The following is a 25,045-nucleotide window of genomic DNA, read 5'->3' as shown; positions in this document are numbered from 1 at the left end:
ATTTTATTTTTGTTTTATTTTATTTTTGTTTGTTTGACAATTTTTTTGAATGTAGTTGAACCACAAATACTGATAATATAGTAATGTCTGCTTTAGGGGTATGTATTGACAGAATTGCATGAACATTTTACAAACCTAATGCCAGCTTCTTCATTTCCTCATTTGATCCTGTGTTCTCACCATGCTTATAGCTCCGCATGTTCAACTCCTATGATTCACCAATTGTTCATTGTACTAACAATGAAATCACAGGCAAAATGCTGCGTGAGACAGGAAAAACCATAACAGTGAGGAGTAATGGCATAAATACTATTTTAAATCCCTGGGCAGACACATTTTGTAAAAAGTCACATTGAAGTAATATCTATTACACAGAAAAGTATTTCCCAAGGAATCACTTGCACCATTTTTATATGCTGACAGAGCTTAAGAAATAAGTAGTTATGATCAATGTTTGCTTGGGCATACTATTGAAAGACAATCTTGGTAAATATCCACCGTAGGCTTTGATAAACACGTCTGTAGGGTCTGTGTTTTTAGAAAAAATATAATCGTCCTGTAGTTTCTCTTGTGCATTAGTCCTCCATATCTCTGTCAAAGCTTCCGTATATTAAAAATAGCTTTTCTTTCAAGTGACAGTAGAGGACATCGACGTCTTTTTGCCTCATCAGTCAAATGCTGTTTTTATTATTTAAAAATTTTCCTTGAAAGCAGGACTGGATGTGATGTGAAGTGGTTTGACTAAATTTAAAACCCCTGTGAGATTTAGATTCAATACTGCTGTACTTAATGTTTACCTGTCAGGTTTAATTGTTCCACTATAATCAAATTTCTTATTGTAGTAAAAACAGTTTAAATACTTAGTCATCGCAGTTCTTAGATGATATATGGGTTTTCTTCTGCTATGATCAGTTTGCTACACACAGCTGTAATAGGGATCAGTGATGTATGTAATATCATCCATTTCAATGTTTACAAATCTAGCAATCAATCTATCAAGAAAGACCTTTTCATTAAAAACATCATCCTGAGCGTAATATTAATCAGCACAGATTAATTTTTTTATTGAAATAAGTGTCTTTTAACACTTTTGCTTTTGAATAAGAACACTGCAAGACTTAATCACTACCAAATGATTCTGATCGAATCTAGGGTTGTACTGCTGATGGGAATTTAAAACTTCCATACCACAGCTTGAAACTGATCATGCAGTCAAATTAAATTAATATTTCTGATGATGTACCATCTGTTTGTGGCTAATTATTCCAACTGGCAAGTCAGGAAATGGAAAGCATTTTTTCCACAAAGATAAACTGAATGATAAGGATGAAGTGATTTATAGATCGATAGACACATAGAATGAGATAAGGAGGATATATGTTACCCGATCCTGAAGTTGACTTCACCAACAGACGCAACTGGGAAGGTTTCTGATTTCAATTTCCAGGAATCATTTTTTCAAAATCCAATTATAAATCCACTTTACACTGCAGATGCTCATATACACATCCCTCATATTTATGATGACTAATGAATGCATTATAAATCCTCAGCATCAACTGCCGGCTGTTTATGTTTATGAACAAAATTAAATATCAACAGACTGTGATGAGAATAATGCAGGAGGCCCTTAGAGCGTGAGCAATTTACTTTTAAATCAACTACAATAAATGTTAAGAAGCCCCCCAAAAAATACTAACACACTAAGCACATCTAATACCAAAGTGAATGATTACATTCCAAAGCTTCTCAACAGGCGAGTTACAACCACAAAAACATTATTCATTACAGGGGAACCGATTCTACAGGAACAGTGATTTGTTTTTGGGTTTTTTGGATTGGTCACATTCTTTCCTAAAGAGATTTTAAAAAAAGAACTCTGGAAACTGAGGCTCTTATTCTCACATTGTAATACCACAGCTGCAAACAGATTTAGTGACTGATATCCTCACTGCGAGATTATTCGAGATGTGGATTACTGTATACAGTGCAGCACTACTCGAGGTGTGGTCATGTGATCAATGCAGAGGTCACAGCTAAATTCATATACAGTATGAATATTTTGTATTTGCAGATAAGTTAAAGTTCAATCTACATGTCCTTCCATCACACCAGTAGAATTTACCTGTGCATTTCAAAGATTGTGATGGTCACCCAGTTTTAGCTATTTAATAGGCACTCAATGTTAGAAAAAATAAATAAACATTTGTCCACTGACAAGGCTGTTGACCATTTTTTGGATTTTTTTATTGGATAATAAAAAACCCTCTCCTGGCCATATTTTTCTTCCAGCATTCTTGCCCAACCAATGCCAAGAATGAAAAATAAGAAAAAAGAAAAAAAAAAGGTCAGGTGTTTGCATTACATGTACAAGTATGTGCATGTCGACTAAGAGCTCCTCGTAGTACGTCGGCTAACGGCAATTATTTTACTACTCTCAATTTTTTGTTGGTTTTTCTCTTTTGCTTGGAGAAAAAACTGTATTGCTGTTCCCTAATTGATTTGTTTGTCCTCCTAGCGCTAGCGATCTGCAACAGCAGTGTTCTGTCGGTAGTAAAATCAGCAGACACGCAGGATTAAACAGCTTGTTTGGGGTTTAGAGAAAATAAAGTGATTAAGGCATCACACAGAGACCCATAACATATTACATCTTGAAGACGAATGTATTGTTGGACAGGGCACTGTGCTGAAGTCTGCTCAAACACATTACCCAAACTCTAACAGACTCTGTAATCTAACAAATGCATAGGCCCCAACGCGTGACTGGCATCATATTTATACACCAGCTATTCAGTGACCTCCCAGGCCCTGTGTGGCAGCAATATGCATCATGCTGCACAGTGCCACATTTATTGAAATACAAAAAAAAGTTCTCTCTTCCTGCCCCACTAGTTTCAGTCAGATTCAATATCCAGTTCTGTAATCGTCACAAATATGTTTCTGACTGTTTCCAAAAAAAAAAAAGAGAAAAAAATCACTTCGGGGAAAAAAATATTTAAATTGTAATTGAAAACCCATCAGTACAGCAATATACACAAGTGATTGCTATTTACCAGGGACACTATTTCCACCACTGCCACAGCATTAATGTAACATGGAGGTAAGACTTTTCTGCACGATAAGTAGATGAGTAAGTAATATTGTGTGAATTGAGAAGCAAACTAACAACACTAACAGCACTGGCCTTTATTCAGTACATAAAACATCTATTGCCTCAAAACTATGTTGGTGAAGATTTTCCTTTCATATCTTTGAGAACCAACCACTTTCCCCCCACAATTTCCTTGCTGTTTGTAGCTGCATTTTTTAAAATGAGACATTGTGATGCTCATAAGTGTCTTGCCTAAACTGATGTGACTAAGAGTGAAAACACTACTTCCAATGTTTGGAGACTGCTGAATGATTTCAATCACATTCAGAGGCAGCATCTAACCTGTGAACCCTGAACAGAGCTCTAATTTCAGCTGCCAGATGTTCCTGGAACATGGGCAGATTGCACTCAGTCAAATAAAAAATATGAATGCATATAAATTATTTTACAGGATGAGAGCACATTTCACAGAAATCCCACGGATGATATAAGCAAAGCTATGTTGTATTTTAGGCTCATGCCTTCACTAAAATTCTAACCGGTATTCACTAATTGTTTACCAATATACTGTATGCTTCAGTGAATGTTGATGAGATACAGTACAGGCTATAGATTTCCTGTTTATATTACAAACACATTAAAGAAGAATTATGGCAACTCTCAGACTAAACATTGCTTTTATCATTACTTTCTGGCAGTTCTACTTTGAAAAAAAAAGGAAACAAAAAGAATACTCAAGCAAGTGTTGGAGAAAGTCACTTGGGGTCACTAATTAAAAAGTAATAGACGCATTCCAGCTGTAATTATACCAGCACCGACTTGTTGGCCTTTGGTGTATGGAGAACTATAACTAGAAATTCAGACAGACTTGGCACTTGAATTAATTCAAATAATATGTTTCAAATATTTCAAGCAGATGACTAAAATGAGGCCTTAATGGTGGCAGAATCTTTTACAATGTGAATGTGAAACCACAGAAATAGGCAAAAAGGCCACAATGTTAAGAATAATCTGCACTCAACACTGAAACAGGCTTTGTTGGGCTTAATCATTGCCCAAAGATGACAAATGTTGTTTGGACTCAAAAATGAACTGTAGATTGAACCGGAACAAACTTTATTTCAAGGTGTGGAAATGAAAGCAAACAATGCTAATATGATGCAGATGGAGTACTTCGAACCTCACAAAGCACCACCAGGCTGACAAAATAAAGCCAGGTTGAAAATGGTGTATGTGGTTCTTATGGTACACAGCAAATATTACTTTTGATACCAAAAACAAACAAAAAACATTAAAATGACTGGCAGAGTGGTTTGAACACAGAGAGCCATCTCTAAAAACAGAGCAGTATTTAATGTTCACCAAAATCTGTCAGCAGACAAAGGCAGAAACGCAGTATAAAAAAACAATATGGCATCCAGCAAACCAACACAGCACAATCACCATAGCAATGGAATTTATCATCACCACAAAGACTCCTCTACATTTTTCCCACCGCAGACAGACTTGTTTTATCCCTCATCACAGCTGTAACGAGTGAATTATGTGAACGGGTAAATGAGGTAGTTGGGTGCGGCGTTTCTCTGAGACTGATCTATTTATTTCGCCTGTATGTCTAATGACTGTAGCCCTTTGAAGACGATGGAAGTTTGATGGAGTGGCAGTGTTTGTGAGCACACAGGCAGCATGCTTTCCCCACAGGAGCTGCCTGAAGCCTCCTGTCTGGCTTCCTAGCTGGTTGCTCAAGTGGCTGCTGAGCTGGATTTTCATGCAGGTGGGGGAAAAGAGTTGACTAAATCAAAATTGGATCACAGGGCAAAGAAGCTGGTAAACAACACATGCTCATACATGCTCTCTGTCCTTCTCACACACGCAAACACACACGCACACACACACACACAAGCACGTGTTTTCCGGTTCAGTGCATGATCTGTCTGACCACAGATATACAAATGAAGCAATGCGTGGAAAAAAGATGAAATTAAGTTTCATGGGTCAGCTGTCTGAGACTTTTTTTGAAACGAAGAGCATGTTGAAATACCATTGGGAAACCTTTGCATGATGACGTTTCCTTTGCAAATACACAACCTTCAACAAACCGAAAGCAGCATTAACTCTGGACAGCTACATGGAGAGCTTGAGCACTGTTGAAACCAGTCAGTTGCACGACTGACTGGTGTCTGCTGTTGTGAAATGCACTTTTCGTAATGAATTCAGACCTGACCTTTTCAGGTCATCTCCAGGTGTTAGGGTTACAGGATTACAGTCAGAGGGGTGACATGTTTGTACAGTATATACTATTCATTAATACAGATGAAAGAGCTGATATTTATTCACACTTAACTGATGAAAGGCTGACAGGTTGCAAAGTAATTAGGTTCCATCTAGTGATGTCCTTCACGGTGTCCTTCATATGCATACAGATTCAAATCCACTTAATTGCAGTCATGATTCAATCATTTCTCAGTGTCTACAAGGACCATACATTTTCAGTCAGAAGAATAAGCAGCATATACATATTCATGGTTCAGACGTGGCTAGCCATATGAAATCAACATGAGGGATGGGTGTCTGTGAATACATTAAGGATGGCCACAGTGACTATATGTGTCATACCTCTCAGATTCTCTGAATCCAATAGCCTCTCAAATATTCAACATTTTGGATCACAATAATTGACTCATAACAATAATAATGTGGTACCATTACATTTTTCAAACATTTAATACTAAGTTGTACATAGTAATCTAATCATCAAAACTCCAAAAAGGTTTTGCCTTTAAATTTACGTAATTATTTCTTATAATATACACCCATTTCTTCCACAGAGTTTGGGACTCTTAACACTAAGTTATCACTAATTTAGCTGTACACTTCACAGCCTATGTTTTACACATCTTTTACTACTTAATCTGCACAACTTCCCCATTTTTAATGAGACACATCTAAATCCCTATCATATTCGCTATTATTCTATCTGGATAATAGTCTCCGGCATTGAGAAGTGTGAAATATCTGTGCCTCAAATGTAAAAAACATGATTAACATCAAAATCGGCATGAAATTCAGCTAAAGATTACTCAAGCAAAAGGTGGAGGGTGAGATCTAATTCAAGCCCACTATACAAAAGAGACAAGGAAAAGGAGGTTGAAAAGGGAAAGGAAAGAGGGAGAGCACAAATGTGAAGATTAAGAGGGAAAATGTCATAGACATGCCAGCTCTGGGGTATGTCAATGGATGAATTGGGGCTACTGTGGGGTGGGAAGGGACATCATGAAAGAGGAGTGAAAAGGCTGGGGTCAGTGTATTTGAGCAGACGAAGGTAAGAGAACAGAGCCCAAGAAAAGGTGTGACCACACTTATCTTACACAGAAAGAAAGCCAAGGAAGTATATGGGCTGGAGGGTACAAGAAGATGGAGAGAGTGACGTGAACACGGTGGTAAGATGATGAATGTTGGAGAAAAATGAAAATGATGCTAGACACGAAGGATGAAATACCATAACAAAGGAATACAAAGAAACACTAGCGATGGCTGACCAATAAACAGCGGGGACATATGAAGAAATCAGGGAGATGGTCACAGGATAATTCATATTTCAGCAGCTCCCTGCTGGGCACAGCTCTGCTTCAACACTGATAACTCACAACATACATTAGTTCAACTAATTCCCATCGCCATCTGCCACGCAATTTCAGATACACCTCTGGAGTCACAGAAAAGGTTTGGGACTTAAGGGGGAGGGATGCTGATTTGGAAAATAGGAGATTAATGTGGTTAATTGAGGTATCTAACACTTCCGTAATTCAATACAGCAAAGTCCTGCAGGAAAATAAGGTGAGTAAATGTGATCTCACATCTCTCTCTTGAAAATAAATAGGATTTTCTTTTTGAAGCCGGTGGATTTTTCCCGCAAATGAAGACCTAGTTTATGAAGTTGCTGTCATCACAGTCCATGGTTCTATAATTTTTCTTTAAAATGTCCATTTCTAATGATGGTAAAAGACAAGAGTTGCTTTCCTTACCTTCGTAAGCTGCCTTAAATCCATGAGCGCTTACTGCAAAGTCGCTGGTAAGCCTCAGCGAAAAAATGGAGCCAGAACTGGTAACAGGAGGAGGTATGGTAAATCCTGTTAACCTGCAGATGAGAGAAAGACACCTCAGTACTGAGAACATGATCCACTTCATATCAATCACATTAACAGTATATGCAGATAACAGTTAACTTTTTCAGCTGTATGTTAAGTATAATTTATTGTCATATTTTTGTAAAATATGAGTCCAGCAAAACCTTAAATTCCTAAAGAATCATATTTTTAGTAAATTAGATTTCTAATTTTCACATTCTAAAGCTACAAGAGGAATCAGCCTGCACCAGCAGATTCCACTATTGCCTCTGACTGGCATCTGCTAACCACAATTTTTTTCCTTGTACAGACTAAAGTGTTGTAGGGCGAAAATCAAAGCAAAATGCCAATGTATTATATTGGTAGATTTGTGACCAATACCATAATTACAGTTGTATTTAAATTAGACAGACCACCAGGTGAAATATTTGACAGTCTCTTTATTATTTCTGTCAAATCCTTTATGCAGTCAAATATGCTGTTGAGCACAACACTGTGTCCAACAGTGACTGGCACTAAAGAAATTACTGTTCAAAAACATGAAAGTTCACATTCGTCCACTGCAGCATTTTGTGTCTAATAAAAGAATTGTGATGTAATTTGTCTACTAATACTATACTGGGTCCTATACAATCAAAGCCCCAGCAAGAAATGAGCCTACTGCAGGATACTGAGGGCTGGCAGCTGCATTGAAACCGACTGCTTCATTACCGCATTTCAAATTAGGTGCACATCTAAACAAATCCATTTACTTTCACGATGCCGTAAACAAGATGTGTTGCTGACCGTTCTCTGTGGCATTTGCTGATGTTCTATCGACCTTCCACTGCTATGAGCTCCGTTGTGCAACAGAACTTGTGTGAACCAAAATGTCTTCTTTTCTATTAGCATGTTGTTTTATCTTGTTTTTATATTTAGTTTTCGGGCTGTTTGTGCGACTGAACCTCTTCTTGACAATAAGCCAGGTGAGTAAGCAGGCCAAATGTGGAGAAACAGAATTCTGTCCTGTGACAGCAAGGAAGAGTGTGCTGTATTTACAGCTTCAATAGAGTTTCCAATTACAGCACTGTGAACTGTGCTGGTCCTTGCAATAAATAATTACCCTTTTCCGAGGTACTGGACAGCATTGCCGAATATTACTGAACGTCAGTTGCCACATGCTGCAATTCTGAATGCAATTCTGAGGAAATCGAACTGAATATGTAAACATAGAAACTTAAAGGAATATTTTGTTGTTGAGAAGTCTTGATATTGTAGTGAGCTTTTGTGCTGCAGACAGATACAAATATGAATGAAACTGAAGATATATGACCAGAGAAAACAGAAAGAAATGTTTCTCTTTCAAATGTTAAATTCCTGTAGCATTCAAAATGCAATGGCGACACAATAAATCCCTCAGACGAGCAGTGATGTGCTGAGTTCTTGTTTGAGCAGCACTGCCTTGTTAGACTTTGATAAAACGGTGAGATGGGGGACAGATGTGGGGAGTTCACACACACACACACACACACACACACACACACACACACACACACACATACACATACACACACACACATATATAGACAGATAAATAAATAGACAGGCAGACAGATAGATAATTACTGTATATGTACTGTATATGTCAATATTTCCTGTAATTTGATGTGGCATTTGGGGGATAAACATCCTAACTATGAAAGGAAACTGTGTTTTGTTTTATCTGAACACATATTGCAGGTTCTAAGACAATGTGTCATTAATAAAAAAAATTAAAAAAGAAAAAAAACACTGCACACTTCCCATCAGGCATAAGACAAATGCTTAGGTGGAGACACAGACCTGTTTGTTGGGCCTTAGTTCCAGTGATTCTGTGCACAAATTCACATTTAAAAGATATTGTACAAACTTGCACTTTCTCTTTTATTAGCTTCTCTGACACATAAGAGACAGGCCTTCAAGCTTTCTTTTGCAACACAACTCTCTCTCAGCATCATTCCTACAGCATGGCAGTGGTTGAAAGGGGTCACAATGCCATCTCCAAATGGGAGTTATAAACTATGGTTTCAATGAATCACACTTTGTTGTCAAGCTGGACATTCTTGGACAGGGAGCACTCGAGCCATAGAGAAACAAGTAATTGTTGGCTGAGAAGAAAAGACAAGGAGAAAAACTCAGTGGCTGCAGGGTACAGTATATGCTCACACAGAGGTTGACGGCTCCCACTAAGATGAGTGCGAAGCAGAAATATGACGGTACTAAAAAGTCTAGAATGGTCGTTGAGGAAGTGGGGTTGTGAACACCTCATTAGTTTGTTCATGCACTAAAAAGGTCGAGCAAATTTTACTGTCTGATGAAGCAGTATGTGCGTGTACAAAAGGCAAGTAAAAGTTGCCCTGCTATGGAAACGTCACGGTGAGACTACGGAGTTGAGGCAGTATGTATGGCATTGGGTAATGAGAGGAAATAGGCTTAACAACCACCACACTCATTGTATGTTTGCTGTCGTTTTATTTTCTCTTCCAACCACTGAGATATATAGAGAATAAGCATCGCCAAGAACAACAAGGCAGTCACAGACTGCAATTCACACCCCTGAATTCAAAATTTTACCATGACCTAGGGGCATAGGTCAAAGATCAAAGCTGGTGCTCTGACCTACTTTGTGCTTTGATCTATGGTCTTACTCACACTGGCCTTCTCTTATCTGGTTCCTGAGTGTACAAAAGTTAAAATTTGACCTTGACCTGGTTTTCTCAAGGTCAAGGTCATCATCTCATTTTCATCACCTTTGCCGCCCTAGTAATGTGCTTTTTGTTTCATCTTTCTGTCTGCAATGGTTCCAAAGATATTTGGTGGACTAACGAATGGATGGACTAACGGATGGACGATGAACGGACAGACGAACACTGACAATTACAATACATCACTGCTTTGAAGCGGGATGTAATTACACTCACAATTTTCAAAAGACTGAATGTTTTCAAGGTCACCCTTGACATCTTGGCAAGAAGGACTGAGGATGTCATTAGGCCAGTGTGCATGAAGGGAAGGTATCTTTTAAGGCTTTGCCATAATAAATTACATGGTGAAAGTCAAGAACAGAATTGACCAAAAATGTAGTGTTATCAACTTAAGTATGTTTGGATTCATAAATTGAATCCTGCCATAGAAGTCAACTAAAGACACATGAGCAGATGTGTGATTAGATAAGGAACAATCTGAATGCTTCAGTCGTGTTTGAAAAGGACTTAAGCTTTGCCATTGTAGAAGTGTAACCTTTTCTTAAAAATTGTAATCTTTTAGTCCATATTTTATCAATGCTACATTGAATTACTGTACATCACTATTGTAGTTTGTTTAAAACCACAGCAGCACATTGGAACTTTAGCATATAACTAACAAAAGATGAGCAAGAAATACAAATAGATAGAATTATAAAGAAATTTGATTGATTTTTAAAATCACGTTTATTCATAAAAGCCAAATTACAAGATAATCACGTTGACATTTTGACTTCTTACAAACTCCAACAACATGGAAGCTTTAACAAATGTGATCAAAGCTTTGTTACAGAACACAATCACAAAAATTTTAAGTTTTTGCAACTATGTGAACAGGCCAGTATCTCTGGATTTGCGCTGGGCTCCAGCAGGTCAGCCATAAATGTCACTGTGTGTCTAGAAACACCAGATATCTTTACAGCTGAGGCCCGGCCCATTTGTGGATCAAAACAATACCAGCGGCTGGAGACTGACTGGGAAAAGTGCGTCAGTGATTGCCTGGACAGATGTCGCCTTTACTTCCACCTGACCACACTACATCAGCCCCGAGGTAGCTGACAGACATCTCCGCCATCTGATTAGTGTGTCACAAGAGTGACATTACATTGAAAGTAGGAGAGACAGGAATGATGTAGCTTCGTTTGCCTGACTCACTGTCTCTCTCCCTCCATCTGTCTCCCTCTCCCTTTATGTTGCACTAGCTCTTTCTGTCACAATAACTCTCTGACTCTCTTTCTCTTTTGTTTTCCCTGCACAGTAATGTTCTTATTCACAGTTGCTTTTTCTTCCCATCTTGTTGGTTGGTCGTTGGTGTCACTTTGCCTATTTGTCTTTGTTTGCCATTGCCCACCTTGCCTTTGCGCTACACTGCTCCCGTGACACAAAGAGGTAGTGCCTCCTGAGACAGGAGAGAGGACACAAACAGACAGAGGTGGAAAGAGGTCTTAAGTGTTCTAACTGACCTAACTGAGTAAGCAACAATTAAAGTGAGCCGCTTACCTTTTGTTTATTGTTAGTAACAGAGCAAACTAGGGCTGTTTTGATGGTGAAAAATGGCCCCGCCGGTGTGTCTCCTCGAAACAAAGGAGGTAAAAAAAGAACGGGCAAAGATTAATAGACTTATTTTGCTCTGACACGTATAAACTCATTATAACAGTCCCACACACTGACATTTCGTTTTAATAACTGCAGTAATAAAGGTCAAATCATGGTATCAATTAATTAATTCTTTGCTCCACTCTGTCAAATATGAGTAGAGAATAAAGGATTTTAATTTATTGAATTGCAAAAGGGAATATAATATGGGAGAAATAAGCCCGCTGTGCGTGTCTATTGTGCTACTCATCTTTACTTTTGGACTGAGTATTATTGTGTCATTTAAACAGTATCATGCATCTGCAAGTAATTTTCCCTCATAAAAATAGATATACAGGGGTAATTAAGGGGTAATTAATCCACTTCTGCCTCTCTTTCTCATGTTGTGTTCTGGCTGCAGGCAGAACACCACAAATATCAGATATCATGTGGTATGGGACTGTTCAGACTACAAACAAGACATACGATATCAATCTGCATGTTCTAAAAATCGGATATAGGCGACTAGTCTGAACACGGCCTTAGTTGCGACTTCTGCAATGCAGTTGTGGTTTACTTGAGCAGACTAGTAACTAAGTAGAGACCAAGGTTATCAAAGTTGGAGGCAACAAGGATGATATCAGATTAAAAGCAAAGTTTCTAGCCATTTATGATGCTTTTCATCGTACTTTCACTTATTTGGAAAGCATGACATTCAAGATTCATAAAGAGTCTTGAAGGTTACAAGATAAAAGACTCATCATGACTGGGTAAGGCCTGTGATAGATATGGTCAGAGTGTGATTTTTGAGAAGATGGGAGGGATCATGCCCCCCTCTGACTTTTGCATCCCTACTTCTGCTGAATCATATCCTTAATGATAAGTGCAACAGAATGAATGTGTCCACACTGAATAGTGTTCTTTTCCGAGCTGCTAGGGCCGGCCGCGTGTTCATTATCTGCTTAGAATTTTGAAAAGATGTGTGTAAAAGAAGGATGACACATCAACTGGAAAGCTGGAAAGGCCACATATAGTCAGATCAAACTTTTCACTTACTCTTATACTTGCTGTTTTTTGACATGACATGAAATCTTAATCTACATTTTTAATGTTATACATTTTACAGATCTTTCGCATTAGGCTAAATCCTTTTGCCATGTTCACGTGATTGGCCCCTAATCCATGGCCCTGAAGCCTAAGTAGGACATCTTCCACATCGTGGAGGCAACAATTTAAGCAGGGATGCCCGTACTTCTCTCTCCCCAGACACTTCATCTGGCTCTTCCGGGGGAATCCCAAGGTGTGAACAGAAAGGGTGATAAAAAGACATATCTGTCGAACCCCAAAAGGGAATCTCTAACAGATCTGACTTACTGCTGACAATGCAAACCAAGTTCCGGCTTTGGTCAGACAGGGATTGGACAGCCCTTAGCAAAGAGTTTTGAACCCCATACTCCCAGAGCACTCTTCACAATATACCATGAGGGACATGGTCAAATTCCTTGTCCAGGTTCACAAAGCACATGTTGACTGGTTGGGCACACTCCAACGAGCCCTGTAGCACTCTATGGCAACTCAACCTTGAATGTCACGTTGTTACTTCACACAAAGGGTTCTTTTGTGGGATGAAAACAAAATTCTTAAATAAGGATGTGTACGAAATAATATTAAACAAACACCACTTATGTTACATGCTCTCGTCGCAGTGAATATTTAAACAGGTGAACAAAATTAATAAACAGCATTCCCCTTTTCCCCGAACAAGGTACAATCCCCCAAAGTTAATCCTTTAAAACCAGTTTATGCATCAACTGCTGCATGCAACGACGTCCACACTCAGACGTGACTGATGATCATGTTGCTGGATTGTTCATCAGTGGGGCAAAAAGAAATAACCAAAGAAATTTCTCTAAAAGGTCGTCAACGGAAAACCCACTGTGCCGTCCAGGAAAACAAAAGTCAATATAAAATACAAAAAAAAAAGGTTCGGTCTCACCGGAAAGGGAGAGGCGCCTGCTTCCTGGTAGCGTCCAAATGTCCACCACGCCGACTGCTCCGACTTGAACGATTCCCCCAATGTGATTTGTAAATGGATCTCACGCTGAAAGGAATGTTTTTTGTTTTTTCTCAGAATCCAGTTAATGTAATAGTGGCAAAAGTTTAGTCACTGTGGCTACCGGACCTCTGATTTCTTCCTCTCTCCCAGTCTCACCTGGGAGTCTCGATAATAAAGTCTCTGGTCCACACCTCCCTGACAGGTGCGTCTAATCCCCTGGTCAATAGTCCACCCATCATTACTAATTTCAGTGGAATCATTTTTACTGCGGAAAATACATACTGAAAACACATGCATATTATGCCAAACTCCCATTACTTTGGTATGCATTCATACAACCAATGATATTTCATATGACCAATACTTTATTAATGTCATGGTGTCACAACTCGAGGGAGAGCGTAGCGCTGGACCACTTTTCCGTAACCGGGGAGAAAACCACATTGTTCCTCTTGAAGCCAAGGTTGGACTATCGATCTAATCCTCCTCTCCAGTACCCTGGAATAGACTCTCCCCCGGGAGACTGAGGAGTCTGATCTCCCTGTAGTTGGAACACACCTTCTGGCCCCCTTTCTTGAAAAGGGGGGCCACCACCTCGGTCTGTCAATCCAGAAGTACCATCTCCTACTGCCATTAGATGTTACAGAGATGCATCAACCAAGACAAACCCTGCACATCCAAACATCCAAACCCTGCACATCCAAACTCCTGATTGACAACCACCTCTGTGACTTCAGCTTGGATGATAAACGGGTCCATCTCTGAGACCTCAGCCTCTGCTTCCTCCATGGAAGACATGGTAGTGGATTTGAGAACCTCAAAGTATTCCTTCCACCACCCAACAATGTCCTCAAACAAGGTCAGCAGCTGCGCGCATCCACAGCAAACAATTTTGGTGGTACAACTCTTTCCCCTTCTGAGGCGCTGGACAGTTTGTCAGATTTTTTTTTTTTAGTTCAATTGATTCAAGTCCACGATCCAACAAGACTCGATGAGACTCCCTCTTCAGCTTGGCAGCATTTCTTACTTCCGGCATTCGCCATCGGGTTAGGGGGTTGTCACCGAGACAGGCACCGACGCAACAGCTTCAAGCAGACACTTCGACAATGGAGGTGGAGAACATGGTGCATTCTGACTCAAAGTCCCCAACCTCCTAAGGGATCTGGGAGAATCTCTCCTGCAAGTGGGAGTTAAATACCTCGTTGACAGAGGGCTCCACCAGATGCTCCCAACAGACCTTCAAAACTTGTTTTGACAAGTCTGTCCAGCCTCCCGCCCTGCCAGCGGATCATGCTCACTAGCAGGTGGTGATCGAGTGACAGCTCTGCGATTCTCTTCACTTAAGTGTCCAAGACACACAGTCAGAGGTCTGCTGATACAGCAGTGAGGTCCATCATTGACCTTAGGCCTAGTGTGTCCTGGTGCCACATCCACTTATGGACATTCCTGTGTTCAAAGAAGGTGTTTTTAATGAACAAACGTGACTAGCACAGAAGTCCAATAACAAAAGGCCACTTGTATTTAGATCAGGGAGGCTGTTCATTCTGATCACCCCTTTCCAGGTTTCACTGTCATTGCCCAAATGAATGTTGAAGTCCCCAAGGACAGCAATTGCATCCCCGGTTGGAGCACTGTGCAGAACCCCTCCCAGAGACTCCAATACTCTGCACTGCCATTCACCACATAGGAAGGCCCAGAGACACAACCCTGTCTTTCACTGGGGTAAACTCCAACATATGGCAGCTGAGTTGTGGGGCTATATGCAAGCCCATACCAGCCTGTCATGTCTCACCTTGGGCAACACCAGAAAAGTGTCCATCCCCTCTCAAAAGGTCAGGTTTCAGAGCCCAAGCTGTGGGTGGAATATATCTAGTCTGTACCCCTTAACCTCCCTTACAAGCTCCAGCTCCTTTTCCCCAGCAAGGTGACATTACATGTCCCAAAAGCCAGTGTCTTTGTCAGGGATTGGGTTGTAAAAGCCCACACAGTCGACTGCCACCCAATCCACATTGCACAGGTGGAGAGTACACTGGATGTAGATAGATAGATAGATAGATAGATAGATAGATAGATAGATAGATAGATAGATAGATAGATAGATAGATAGATAGATAATCCTGGAGGAAATTGCACATATCCACTGCTCAGCCAAACACCAGGAAAAAACAAAAACAAAATAGGACATACCACAAGACATACACTACACTAACAGACACATGTAGTATTAACAGGACATGTAACAAACTATAACTAAAATATAAACAGTATAAAATTAAAATATAAACAGTATAAAATCCATTTAACCACAAGCCCCAACCCTGGGCCTGACTTCAGAGAAGGGCCCCCTTTGTCACATACTGACCATTGTCACAGTCCATGATTTATTTGTCTTTCTAGGTTTGTATTGAATATGAATGTCAACTGGTTGGAATTTAGCCTCATAGGCCTACCGTTGACCTAAAAAAAATTAGGCCTGTCGATGATTGAAAAAAATCTCCCCATTTATTTGACAAATAACACGCCGGATATGGTCAACCATATTCATTTATAAATAAGCAATAATGCGGCCTTGCTTTTTTTATTAACATCCTTCTCCATCTTCTCACTGAAACAAATGGCTCTACTGAGATTGACTGTGGCCAGTTCTGTAAAGCAGAGTACAAAACATTTATATCTTAGTCATCTTAATAAATGACAAGACATAATGTGTTTCAGCTGTACTTTCTGTACTTTTTGCAGTGTTACAGGAGACAAAATGATCCAACCACTTGACACCAGTGGCACCACTTTTTCCATGACTAGTACTGTTCAGCCTCCAGGATTTTAGCACAGTGTACAACAAGAGATTTGTTATGTATAAAACACCAACACAAGTTTTGAATGCCACCTTAATTCACTCAGTGTAAAAAATAGGAACATATTAATAAATACCTATTCAATAATAAAATAAATAATAAATAAAATTTCTATTAATTTAATAGGAACACTACAGTATATACTGAAAATTCCTGTACGCAATATAACATTAGATTCAATTGCATTTTGGTTCTACAGTCAGTGGAATTCCCCGATGGTGATAAAATATAATTTACACGGAGGTTTCATTCTCCTCACTAACTTTCTATTACTAGACCCTTTTTTTAAAAAAATAAATAAATAAAGTAGTCAAATGAAATTTAGTGGACTGTGGTAGATTGAATTAAAAATTGACTGCCATTAAACACCTTTTACTGGAGTTATGGCTCCTGACTCTGAACAGGTTTTTCAAAAAGGACAACAATAGAAGGACGGTTGTCCCTCATCAGCTGACAGCTGCACACTCCCCTTTACACCACTATCACTGTAGTAGTTATAGTACCACCGTCTATAGAGCACAGGAATACTGCAGTAATGGTGGTATTGTAGTCTGCAGCAGAGTATTACTAGAGCATTGTTGCAGTATTACTACAATTTAGTACACAGGAATACTGAAGTAGTACCCTACAGTCTAAAGCAGGATTGCTCAAAACGTCGATCGCGATCTATCAGTTGATGGTGATGGTAGATGGTGGCGGAAGTTCGGGTAGATTGCATGACATGTAAAAACTAGACGTCTTGAATTTAGGTCCCCGTGCAAGCGTGATGAGCGGTGATAGAGCCAGCAACATTAACAACCTAGCTAGCGATTGAGTAGATCGCATGACAGCAAAATAAACATCAGCCTATCAGCCATCTCATCCCTTGGTTGACGTACAGGACAGCCAATGAGATGACATTTTTTCTGGAATTTAGAACAAGAAACTTACATACAGTAGTTAATTGTGTTGTGTTGTGGAGTATGGGTTCATGTGGTTATTCAAGGTACATTAACATACATTTTACATATTTTATATATACATATCGTTTTATAAGTAGTTTGCATGCTGAAGTGTGAGCACCCCTGCTCTAACGCATAGTTATAGTGAAGCAATCATAGTATTGTCATTGTTTACTGTAATACTGCAGTAGTACCCCTACAGTGTAGAGCACAGGAATACTGTAGCAGTAGTCCTGTACAGTACAGTACATTTTCAGGTTTTTGAGCAGGGAGTCCAAACAGCAGGAACGACACAGAAAACGGCAACGAATTCTGAGTGAAACTAGCGGGTTAGCACGAACAGTCTGTCCAGCTATGGTTTCCGTTTGGAATGGGACAATCGACTTAATATCCAAATTGCTCCCCGGCCATCCGGCCTAGCTTTCTTTCTCCAGTTAGCCTGCTAACGTTCATTTAAAGCTTCGCAATGTCCACCCAGCACAATCCATAATTTGCCAACACAAAGTCGTTATGTCACCACGTTGATTTTTGACTGCGTTGGTTGTGCTTGGTTTATAATACCAGTACATTTGTTTTCATTTGTTTGGTATGAAGTCTATACAGTGGTACCTTGATATTATTGTTTTATCGTGGAATTTCCACAGATTCCTGCTAGTTAATATATACTAGAGTTGCTATTAACTCCGCACAGTCTAACAGTAATGAACAGCGGTTAGCTCAATGCAAACATGATATAGTAAATCCCAATGACGGACTAGAGGGTTTACATACAGTAAACCAAAACGGGACAATATAAAAAGAAAGTCACTCAAACAATATGTGCATTCACTCACAGACTTATGAGCCTTCTAGGTACAGCAGGAAGAAGAAGAAAAGTGAGTGGAAACAAATGACTGACGATCTGAACTACAGCTAAGAACTACAGAAGCGGGCGGGGACAAACAGTACAGCAGCTCAAACAATCCACGTAAACTCAGAGGTTAGCAAAACATGATTTGAGATGATTTCTTGATAAATATTTGTGATAATGTTGGCTTGTTACGTTGTCGCTAGCTGTATACTTATATAACGGCGCTGATATGGATTCACCGTGATGTCTACGATTGCGTCACTTCTGCTGTTATGGCGCGCTCTGTAAACATAAAACAATAAGTTTTTCCAAGTACCCATTGATCATAAAAACGTAAAAACTTTTGTGTAATTATGTACTTTAAATACATATTTGGTTCATTTTTACTTTGCTGCCCATTTAATGATCAAGCTTCATTTTAACTTTAGCTGTTTCAGACCTTTACTAACATTTATATTGTTTCTATTGACTAATATGCATGTCAGAAACAAGCATCATGTGACATGATTGGATTCTGACTAATATGTCATCTTGTTAACATATAACAAAACAAAACAAATCTTCTGAAAAGAAAATGGAACAATTAGTTCATGTCTCCATGAATTTCAATTTAATCTAGATTTTAGTTACTTTACATCAGTAGTGATGGCACTATCATACATCTTTTATTACAACCATCTTTGTCTCTGTCATTATCTTTTTCTGTCTGCTGTTGACAATGTAAAGTGTTACACTCCAGGTACAAACCAATTTAACAATCCTTGTGTCCAGGTGAATTTTTCTCTCCTTTACTTTATCTTTAGAGTCAATAATGATCACCTCTGAAGCTACAGAAATTTTATATTCAACTTTAAACTTCGGATTTAGCCAAAAAAATAATATTTTTTCATTGTGTAAATGTTTGAAAGAGACCCATGGGTTACATGAAAATGCTTGGAAGAGGGACTGTCAGATTGATGAGTCAACTGATGAAAGAAACATCAAAAAAGACCCTGTTAATTTTTGAGATACCAACAGTCACACTGTCCATATTTTTGTTGGGCATACAAGCCAAAATCAGAGATACAATATGCCAGTTGGTCGCTAATTTGCAGACAGATAAAACATCAGCTGAGACCTGATCTCGTTTTCCTTCGCAAAGTAAAATAGTTCGTGTTTGCTCGTGACTTTTGCATTTCTTTCATGCTTTATCATCGTTTACCTAACTAATATTAAATAAATTATGTGCAGGTAAAGTATGCATGTCTATTGTCTGATACAAAATGTGTTTTTGAATAATTTAGAGGGGTTTCTAAAAGGCTTGAATAGATTAAAATGGTTTGTTATTTTAAATGGGGAAAATTTGTTTGATTTATGAGCTTAGTTAAGGTACAAATTAAACTCGTACCTCAAGTTACTAATGAATATTCAAATACGAGTGCTACATTAAATACCAACAATCAAAACAGTGCTCAGTCACTTAGTAATTATTACATTAATGTATCCACCATGTGATTTTTAAGCTATTGATGCTTAGCTCCTAACAAAACTACTTTAGTTGACATTAAATAATGGAGGACATTAAAATATTTAAATACACTACCAAACAAATAATCCAGGAGTGAACACAATGAACCCTCAAATTGATTTTTTTTATTCTGTCTGATAACTTTTGTAAATTTTGTGGTCTCAGGGTCAACCCTGAGATTCAGACAATGAAAACGTCCGAAGGCTCATTGAAGCACTGTTTTCAATTTTGCCCTTGTCATAGTATGTACACGATGACAGCACAAAAAAATCACTTTAATGAGATCGTTATTCGTGCAGGGCAACAGTGGAATGAAAGGCCTTGTTACCATGACTGCCCTGTTTTCCTGTAGCAAAGCATATATTTTCTGTGCAATAATTAGTGATTCAACGAGTTTGTTGCGGGCATGTGGGATTGTACACGATTTAAGTGTAGTATCAAGTGATGGGGATGGTGGGAGTGGTGCTTCATAGAGCAAAGGGAATATGGAGATCAATGGAAGGCTCACTAATCAGGTGCATGGTGGGGAGGATGACTCTTTGTCATGTTAAAAATTCATTGACGCTTTTATGATCCTCTGAATTTTGTCTGTAATTGTTTATTGCAATTAATAAATTAATTGTGACATTCTTTTTGATTTAACAATACATAATTCGAAGAGGACAAGAGAGACAAAAGAAAAGGCTTCCTGTATTGATGTTTATATTTATTTCACCTGAGAACATGTCATATCAACTTACATTCACAGAAGGGAAGGAAAATTGGAAAAGAAAAAAAAAAAGAGGCTTCAAGTTCAACTTCAAGTGATGCCATATGGAAATGAGCGTCTTTCAGAAAAAAGTTTCTGGAGGAGAGGATGAGAAAGTTTGTGTCACAGCTTTCATGAAAAAGTTGTGGAAAAAGTAAGAAAACACAAGACAGAGAGGCTTGTTTTGAGATGCTTGTTTTTTTCTGTTTCCTCAGTGGTTTTATTTTGAACAGAATTAAATGTGTAAGAGCGGCCGATCTGCGAGCCCCACAGGCACAGCAAACACTGTCATGGAATTATCATTTTCTGGAGCCACAGAAAATCATCCCTCATTGTGAGGAAATCCACCACTTGGCTAAAACAAAAGTGTGACTAAGCCACAAGAACAAGGTTGCTATTTAGAGGTTTGGTTTGGATCAAAATGTGAACCATTTGTTTTCATCTCATAGCAAGAATTAGTCGTGCTTTTCCTTCCCCTGCCTGAATGGTTGGATTTAAAAGTCTCAGCTAAATATTATCTCCGATTTCTTATTTGTTAGCCCTACTGGATTTAATGAGGCTAATCAGCAATAGCACTTCAAAACAAATGACTTGATGAGATGCCTAAACAGCTCAAAAATATAGAGGTTTTCATTGAATTGTGAATTTATCATAGAAATCATTGGAAGCAGTGATGTTATTCTGCATTACATTTGAATGTGTTTCTAATATTCAGTCGTCCTCATGAAGGAAAACTGAAATATTAATAATAATAAATAACACTTTTACTGTTGTAAATGTGTAAATGTGGAATTTTTTTTTTAGTCAAAGCTGATGCAGAAGTGACATACCTGTTTCTCACCACAAATATCAATAACATACTCAGGGTAGTATGTATGTGCTAATATTAGCAAAGTTGGATGATTTAATATTCCTAAACTCTTATACCATTGGCATTTTCTCCCTCCTCGAACCATTGCAAACCTCTTTTAGTAATTCAATACATTTCAGTGCAATTGAAGTCAGAGGTTTAACAGAAATGAAAAATAAATGCACTTTATTTAGAATTGTGCTTTGGTCAGTCCTCATACAGTACTGACAAATAAATTTAGCTCATACTGCTTTACACACTTCACTGTGCACCACAGGCTAGGAAAAACCAGGGAAATGGGAAATAATGAACACTGTGCTATTTCTTTGAACACGCCATGTTTTTCAATGAAAAGGAATTGTTTTGGCCTTTAAAATCCCCACAGGATTTGAGTTTTGCCAATCATTATCAGTAGTTCTGTGCAGATTAGACAGTTTTGAAACGCCCTCTAAAACTAAAGGCTGCAGACTTTAGTACATTTTGAGCCCGGGTATCCTAGCTACAGTTATTTTCACGACCAGCATTCATGTTGTGTAAGTAGCAAACATATTTGAGCCCATCTATGAGCCCATGGGCGTCTTGGTCTGATAGTGACGTGTGTTCAGGAGCATTGATGAATTGCTTTCTCGAGGCAGTGGAAAGCGATTCCTGCACTGACCAACAACATTCTGGTTTGAATTCAAAGACACTGTGTATTTCCTGCCGTTTTTAGATGATACACCCACACAGACCTGTTCAGAAAAACCACTTTGACGTTATTCAAATGCAAATTTCTTCCACCCACAATCCACCCAACCTGTTATTTTCTTTGATTTGGAATCCTTCACTACTAGCAGCAGAGGTATAGCCATGTATCAGATGTGAATTCAGAAAAAATGCATGAATCACAAGTGACACTTAACAGTAGATATTGGAATTATATGTATGAAATATATTAATATAATAAATGTTTTTATTCCTATTTATTGTACAATTGACAGATTATGTGCTTTTATGGTTTTGTAGTGATTTTAAGAGTCCAATATTTTGTAACATAGAAATTATGTAAACTTCTTTTTTTTTTTTGAAAACCGACGTATAATCGAGACTTAACTCAAAACATCTTGTATTTTATTTTATCGTGTATTTTATGTCCCGGAATTGTTTTAGGGAATAGTACTTTTGTATTTAGAGTTGTAATGGCCTTTAAAAAGTAAAAGCTTACAAACAAGCATATGAACAACTTGTCAGAACCAATTGTGTTTGTATTCTGAGGACTACCTGTACTCATCAGATGGTTATAATTTCCCCTCACCATGTTCTGCGTGCTTCGTCCTGCCCCCTCAGAATTGCCTTCTCCCAGCTTTTTCTATCACAATACAAGTTTAAAAAAAAAATAAAAACAAGAATTGTAAAGTAATTTTGAAAAAGTTGGTCTATTCTTAGTGTACGGCTAAATAACTAGCCATCCAGTCAACGTAACCTAACCTAGTATGCTTGATAGAATCAACTATTGTTTTCATTAATCTTCATTAAAAAAAGTCAAAACAGAACTTTCATGATTTGATTTGATGAACCAGTGTAAGTCCAGCTTTTATGTTTCTCTTTGGCTGCTTTTTTATTCATCATGATAAAATAAGAAGACGGGTACAGTTCACTCAGTTAGCTGTGAGGAGAAGCTCGGCAGCTCACAATGGTTAAATCTGGCAAAAATAATTCTTCCAGTTACAATTTGGTATAATTTGAATGGGTTATTAGCAGCAACTTTGCAAGCTGGTTAAACTGTGATGAAAAAACAAAATGCTTGACTACAATGTAATACCTACCAAAATGTCTGACCACATAAACGTACGTTGTCAGTAGAAATATGTGATAACTTAGATTTAGGATATTTTTAGTCAGAACACAATGCAGGCATCAATAAAATTGTCACAACGTTCTTCTTCAGAAATGACATCTCACCAATTCAGTATCAATGTAATTTTATTTTTGTGATAATAAAAGGAATAATTCTGTCAAATTAATTCTTAGTATGCATGAATTCAAACCATTTTAACAAGGACTAAATATAAATTCTGACCACAAAAGAAACTAAAACAAAATTAATTTTTAATATATATTCATTGTGAACTACACAAATAAAATAATTCTGAAAAATGTCAAAAGCAATCTTCCAGGAGGGAAGTAACTTTATAACTACTTGGACTGGTTGCTGTAGCATAATCTGAATTTATTACAAATATAAATCATCTAAATTGTCTGCTCCGGCAAACCAACACGAATCAGCCAAATTGCTCAAGCAAGCAGACATATATATATAAACAACTCCCTTGAGATTCAATGAAGAAACAAAACCACTCAATTTATTGAATTCAAGCAGAACCTGAAATGGTGTTTTTAACCTCCAAAGTTTGTTTTTCCATCTCTTGTAACTGATATTTATCTCTTTACTTCCTACTTACAGTAATTTCTTTACAGGCTTTCCAGGGCTAATTCTTTTTCTGTGGGTCTGCTGAAGTTCAGGTGCTCAGATAATCAGTCGATCTGCTGACAGATTGCAAAAAAGATGCCACAGTTATTACTGAATTTTTGTGCACTGGATGGGTGCCTCACGTCCAATACACTGACGTCTCGTGGTTAGTGCAGCCCAACATTTTAAGTGATTTCTTTATAGGGTGTTTTATTAATGTGTGAATATTTTCTTTGGGAATGTAATTAAATGTTTAGAGAGTTGGAGTACTTTAAAATATTTCTATCTATGGTAATGTGATTGTAGCAGGCTGTAGGACATTTAGTAATATTTAAAAATCAGGAGAGAAGAAAGTCCCTTAGAAAACAGAATTAAACATAAAGTTTATCATTTATCTTTGATTGACCTCACAATATGTTTTAGAACAGTTGCCTTAACAATCTTGCAATATAACCCTGGACTGTGGGCATGAACTTTTAAAGAACATAAAATATTAAAATCAGATCAAGACTAATCCTGCTTGTCAGCACATAAATAAAAATGAGCCTCATCCACAAATCTCCATTGCTGTTTCATCACTGCAGGTCATGTGATTCGCTATTTCCTGGCTGGTCCAGACTGCATCTCACCCCCCCCAATACACACTCACAGTAACCATACACACACAGTAACCATACACACACACACACGCACGCACGCACGCACGCACGCACGCACACACACACACACACACACACACACACAAGCGATAGACTTTTTCTATGGGCTGTTTGCCAGATGGGAAGACCTTAAATTATTTCCAGCTGAGTACTTTCTAAATGTTTCAAGTCACTTAACTGTCACTTTTTAGCCCTTAGTCTAACATGAACTACATGAAGGATTTTAGTCTTTGATGGACGATGACAATTTTAGTTATATGGCACATTTAATGTGCTTTCAATGATGGTATAAACACATTTAAAATAGGAATTAAAAAATGAAGCTTAAACAACCTAAATACAAGGACATGGTAATGGGAACGGGCAGACGCAGGCACACACGCATGCGCACACACACACACACACACACACACACACACACACACACACACACACACACACACACACATACACACACACACACATACACACACATGCAACGTTTGAGATTGTTTTTGAAGGTGAACACATTTGTGAGGAATTGCTCCATAAAGATCACCACAGTAACTAAAGGCACCCTCAGCAGCCTTAGATTT

At 38.3% G+C, this 25,045-nt stretch overlaps 1 protein-coding gene across 1 annotated transcript in view; it reads right to left on the bottom strand.

Moving 5' to 3' along the window:
* Positions 1 to 25,045, bottom strand: part of LOC137601298 (CUB and sushi domain-containing protein 3-like) — a 237,255-nt gene that overhangs the window by 195,304 nt on the left and 16,906 nt on the right. Inside the window, exon 3 of the mRNA XM_068323436.1 lies at positions 7,117 to 7,229. Within this exon, the coding sequence (XP_068179537.1) occupies positions 7,117 to 7,229 (113 nt within the window). The remainder of the gene's footprint in view (positions 1 to 7,116; positions 7,230 to 25,045) is intronic.

The sequence above is a fragment of the Antennarius striatus genome, chromosome 9, assembly GCF_040054535.1.
Source record: "Antennarius striatus isolate MH-2024 chromosome 9, ASM4005453v1, whole genome shotgun sequence".
Classification (NCBI taxonomy): domain Eukaryota; kingdom Metazoa; phylum Chordata; class Actinopteri; order Lophiiformes; family Antennariidae; genus Antennarius; species Antennarius striatus.
This window is presented reverse-complemented; position numbering and strand designations above follow the sequence as displayed.